The 5,873-nt window shown below is 32.3% G+C and overlaps 1 protein-coding gene across 1 annotated transcript in view; it reads right to left on the bottom strand.

Moving 5' to 3' along the window:
* Positions 1-4,001, bottom strand: part of LOC136795022 (src substrate cortactin-like) — a gene marked incomplete at its 3' end in the record, with an annotated part of 11,904 nt that extends 7,903 nt beyond the window's left edge. Inside the window, 1 exon segment of the mRNA XM_067050077.1 lies at positions 3,414-4,001. Within this exon segment, the coding sequence (XP_066906178.1) occupies positions 3,414-3,571 (158 nt within the window).
* Positions 4,002-5,873: the final 1,872 nt, after the last annotated feature.

Below are 5,873 nucleotides of genomic sequence, written 5' to 3'. Positions count from 1 at the left end.
TTTTTCAATGTTCCTCGATTTAATTAACTTGAGTTTCCTCTTCCTGTTTTAAGTACATGTTTCAAAGGTGTTATAGAATTGTCACGAAATCGGAATTCAGCCGGTATTCTTAGGTTATCGGTGCTCAGGTTATCAGGATTCTTAGGTGCTGTGGAACCTTGAACTAAGCCACCCAGGAGGCCACCACTGATTATAATCTGCCCTGCAGTCTCACAGACATCTGTTAAGGAGATGCTTAGCAGCATCAATGTAAAGAATTTCTGGACCAACTCATCACAAGAGCAAACTCCTATATACCTGCAATCTGAGTCAGACCACAAAGCAACAATCAAGCACTTGAACATGAATAAAGAGGTGCATACCACACATTCACACCCAAAGGGTCAAAAAACTCTCAAAAATTCATCCTCTAAGAGTTTGATGTAGATCACTCCATCCTAGACATTATTGAGGCACTTCGCTATCGTCTACCTGGATTTAAAATGGCCTGCGAACTTACCAAGGTGCATGTAGATGGCCTTCGTTATAATACAGACATGATATAGCTGATAACCAACCACACAGTCAACCTAACCTCCTTACAATAGCTACAGGTAATTGACTATGTACGTTTCAGGGCGAGCATCTACAAAGAAGATTTATGCCCCGTCTAGTGCAGAAGGTGCCAGCAGTATGGTCATACCATTTCCGATTGTGGGAGGCAGTGTGTGTGCCTACAGTGTGATCCACCATCATCTCATGGACCATTGCAGAACAGAAGGCGTCATTCCTTTGGAACAAACTGGCTTTCAGCGGGGTGTCTCATTTGATCACTATCTTGTGAAACTCCAAGGGTTTACCACCGAGCAGATGAAGAGGAATCAAGCAACGGCCTTCATTTCCTTGGACTGCAGTCAGGCTTTTGATACCATTTCAACCCACTCTTACTGCACCAACTGGAAGAGTAGAAGTTTCCCGCCACCCTCTGCTGACTGATCAGAAGTTACCTCAGATGGTTTGTTGTGTGTGTTAGTAAAGAACTATCTCCTCCTGCTCCCACCACCTGAGAGCTGTGAGTACCACAAGGCTCAGTGCTACACAGCTCTTCGTCGTCTTCACTGCGCTGATTGTGTCACTAGAGCAGGAGGAAGCAGTGGTTGCAGCCTCTGCTGATGACATTGAAGTATATGCCTCTAGCACCAGACCTTGTAGTGACCCCATTGTAGTTGCACTAGAGAAAGATGGCATAAGAGTGAAACCGACTAAAACTGACATTATTGTCATGTCTTTCTAAAAAGGCAAAAAGAGCTGCTTGCCTCGGAGATTCATAGTTGATAAACAGGGCTGGATAATCTCTAACTCCATCCTATACCTTGGTGTGACTCTAGACCATCACCTTACTTTCTCCAATCATGCTAAGGAAAGACTCAAGCTGGCCCGCCTCAAATCTTATAGACTGCAACACTTGCTCACATCACTGAAACTCTCACTGCACCTGAAGCTTCAAATCTATAAATCCATAATCTGACCAACTTTACTTCATGGTGCCCCACTTATGAGACACTTCTACAAAACCACACTGAATAGACTACAAAGCTTTCAGGGATCTATCCTCCAAAAGATCGTCCGAGAAACCATGCTCCAGAGGGCCAAGAACAGTGTCAATTTTATATTACAAATTATTTATTTAACAAAAATAATTCTTATTTTCATAAAAAAAAACGAATTAATAATAACCAAATATTAAATTATCTATCCATTTGTCTTCATTTAATTTCAATTAAATTGTTTTTTTTAAAATATAAATCAATGAATCAATTAAATCGATTTTAAAATTAATTAATTTATTGGATCAACTTTCAACATATATTTTAATTTTTTTATTATTAGGTTTATTTAAAAATACACCTGATAACAAAACGTATACTATTTAGAAAATAACAAAATCGTAAAAAAATAAAATTAAAATGAAGACAATTTCTATTAATATTTCTCTATTCAAACATTATTAAAATTCTATATTTTGAATATTTTTATTTTAAATATTTAGCTTCATTGCTATTTGTTTCTAGAAATATTTGAGATACAGAGAAAAACATATTTTGTTATATAAGAATTATAATTTCTTATTTAATAGAATCAACTAAAAATTTAAACAAGAAACATAAATCTAACCAAAAATTTAAAATTACAAAATATTAAAAATTAAACAAGTGATTAAATATTCCGTTCAAAGTAGTATTACGTAAATATTAAATATTCTGTAAGTTTCTAGTATTCTGTTCATAACTGTTATCCATTGAGTTAATTTCTTTCTTCAATCTTCCTAGTGTATTTTTATTTAACAGATAAGACTAATTTATTTAAATTTAATTTAGTTCAAAAAAATGTATTTATCATGGCTATGGTCTCTATTTGTGCTTTGTTTCAATATTAAAGTTTTCTTGTTCCTTTAAAATTACTTAGTTCAATTTTTCATTTTACTTTACTATAGATGCAAAATATTACTAAATTATAATTGCCTGTCATAAAATCTTTACATCTTCAGCTTGCATGGAACGCTTGAAATTCCTCTATTAAAGCTTAGTTATTATATTGCCATTACTAAATGAAGTCATTTGAAAACACGTCAAAGTGTGATTATTTTTTTTTTAGAAAAACATGGTTTGTAACCATAATTGCAAAACAACAGAACATTAAATACAAATTTTCATAATGGAAAATATTTTTTTTTTTACTTTAAATGTTTGTCTTATTTCAGCTTTTTAATTTTTTTTTTTTTAAAAGAAATAACTTCAATGAAGCTCGAACAATCTCCACAGAACTTAAGGGTGATATAGGGGCTCAATAAACTGCACATAAACCGATACACTATACCTTTGTATACAAATTTGTATTAGAAATATAAAATAAAACATTTGAAAATTGTTTACATCAGTAAACAACAAAAAATAAAATATCTGCAGAGTCAAATTTGAATATAAGAAATAAATAAAAACAAAGAAAATTTGCCATATTTATCAGGAACACTAGAAGACAAGTAATAATGTTTTTAAGGACTACTTGTAAGCTAGAAATTATACTAAACAACAAATAACTTGGTTACTTCTTATCAATAATAATAATAAAATTATTGAACAGTAAATTTGAACATAGATACCTCTAAACAACATTCCTTATAAGATATTTTAACCCAATATTTTTATTGACCTACTAATGCTGTCTGAAAAAGAACACAAGATAAGAAACATGATTCATCCTCAGATAATGAAACAAAGGGAACAAAACGTACTATTCTTCAAGGAGTATTATAATATAAGCACATAGAAACTAGAAATAACAATCTATAACAGTATGCTAATATAAGCATCTAGAAACTCAGAAATAGCAGTCTATAAGAGCATAACAGTAAAGAAAGACAATAAATAGCTTACTCGATAGAACTGACTGTTCTTCCGGAACCACTGATGGTTTTTGAGCCCCATCTTTGTTCTTCTTCAGAAACATCATTTATGAAATCTGGATCTGTTTCCCAATCATCATCAGGGTTTGCAATAACTTCTAATTTGGCTCCTGCAGTAGCTTTCCACATATTGAAGATGACTTAATACCATCTATAATTACTAAGACAAGGATAAAATAAGACTTCGAGCAAAATTAATGAATGAAAGATATTTAAAAACAAATAAAAGAATGTTCAGTGGCTTCAATTTGTCAAATCTAAACAAAAAGACGTCACCCACCAAATCTTAGACCCTTATCTGCCAAAAGCTGGACCCGTTAACAGTAGTGTAACCTCTAGGATCCAATTAGCTTTTTAAATCTATCATCAACAGTTTACAAATTGGAGATGAAAAAATTCATTTGCGATGCTATCCAAATGTCAGCCAAATAGCAATGAGTCTTAGTATTCTCGAAATAAAAAATATATCCTTATTATTAATAAAATGGTAAATTAGGGAGTGGCATTGAACACTTCACAGCTAACAGGAATTGTTCACAAAAAAAATAGTGACTCATTTTAACAAGTGCTTCATAGTAGGTCCTGTATCAGGACCTATATAAATATAATATATATTTTTTTAATAAACGCTGTAATTAGAGACAAGACAGTGTTGTGGAGAGATTTTTTCATTTCCATTGGAATGGTTACATTTTCAAATCAACAACTGGAAGGTAGGGTGAAATAAGGACCAAATTAACTCGCTTTAAATGAATCCAAACAAAAATGATTTTTGTTTTATCATCTCGATTAATGAATAAACCTTTGTAATCAACCAAGAGAAAAAATACAACCCCCCTTAAAATCTGAGGTTTAATTATTTGGTCCAGTAAAATTGCAAGTTAGCCTCTATGTATTTGTAAACTATTTTGAATCGTTTTTAATGTTTGTAATGAGTACAAAAGGAGATAGTAAAAAGTCTTAACCACTCTCTCAGGACCCCTATGCCTAATATTACATATTTTTCAAAATTGATGCCGTATATTCTTTTATTTTGTTTATAGCCAATAACTCCTGATATATTAAAAGTTGCTTAAATATGTAATTAAGTCAAATTTAAAGGGAAAAATTGGGCAAATTTTCTTATAAAACAAGGTGTGTATGGAGATATGTTATCTTGAATTTTAAAAGGAAACTTAATATTACCGGAACACGGTGTCAAGTACATTTTTGTTTATACCCAAAACCCTATTTACGATTAATAGATATCGCTTTGTTATTCTAGATTGTGTTTTTTATATTTTATATATAAAAATATATATTTTTTAAATGGGCAAGAAATTTTTGGCTTGGACTATCGAAGAGAGATAATTTGTTTTTGAACTATTAGAGATCACTAGAGCGGAGAGATTGGGTTTGTTCCAAGGACCAGATACAGATTGAGAGTCAGCAAACTGTCAGGAGCATGCGCGTTTTTCCTTCTATTACGTGTTTCCCTCTCAAATCCTCTACTGCGCATGCTCCTGAGTTTTCTGACTCTCAAACCGGTCCTTCGAGCAAACCTATTACTATAAAAAAAACTGGTGCTGTGCGCCCCTCACAGAATTATTGCTTACACGACAAGTTTTGTGTAGGCCGCGAACTCGAGCTAAAAAATTATCGCTATTTTTGTGTTTTTGCAACAAAAAAAAAAAAAAAGATCTAAAGACCAGAGAAGACGAAAATCATGAAAAAAAACAAAACATTTAGGTAAATAATTATCAACATTTTGATCTATCTGTGCTGCAAAATTTCGTATTTTAGTTTTTCTCGAAATGGGAATTACAAACACAAATTTTAACAAAGATAACGAAGCAGTCATGCAATCGGGAAAGATCGTCTGGACTTATCATTTCCCGTTCCAATCAGATTTATTGTTTTCTCCTTTAATTATTCATCATTTTTTTAATATCCTGTATTTGTACATGATATATTATTTCTAACAATGAGAACTGTTTAAATTTTTCAAGTATACAAAATTGGAGGTACTTTACAAAAAGATTTTTTGAAAATTCGACATTTATGCCCTGTTTAGGCTATTTCAATGAGAATAAATCCTATCTGATATTAATTGCTCATTGATTCGCCGAGTTTAACCAAAATAATTAGAGTAGTTTTTGAGAAAACCCATTCTATGTGGCATGTCCAGTTTTTAGCGAAAAAGTTGGTGTTATATCCCAGATATATAGATTTATATATAAGGGGTATTCATGATCTATGTTAAAGCGTGTTAAATGGAAAAACTCGTGTTAAATCGAAAAAAATTGCCTTCTTTTGCAGTGGTAAAACGAAATAACATTTAACATGGCTGAGAGTCTGTTACTTGGTCAGTTAAATCGAGAATGACGTCACACAATAGACCAGTTGAGATCGCCGCCATATTAGTTGTTGTGACTTTCAATACAGTTGTCAA

This window comes from Halyomorpha halys, unplaced genomic scaffold (assembly GCF_000696795.3).
Source record: "Halyomorpha halys isolate HHAL.00 unplaced genomic scaffold, Hhal_1.1 Scaffold1129.1, whole genome shotgun sequence".
In the NCBI taxonomy this organism is placed as follows: domain Eukaryota; kingdom Metazoa; phylum Arthropoda; class Insecta; order Hemiptera; family Pentatomidae; genus Halyomorpha; species Halyomorpha halys.
This window is presented reverse-complemented; position numbering and strand designations above follow the sequence as displayed.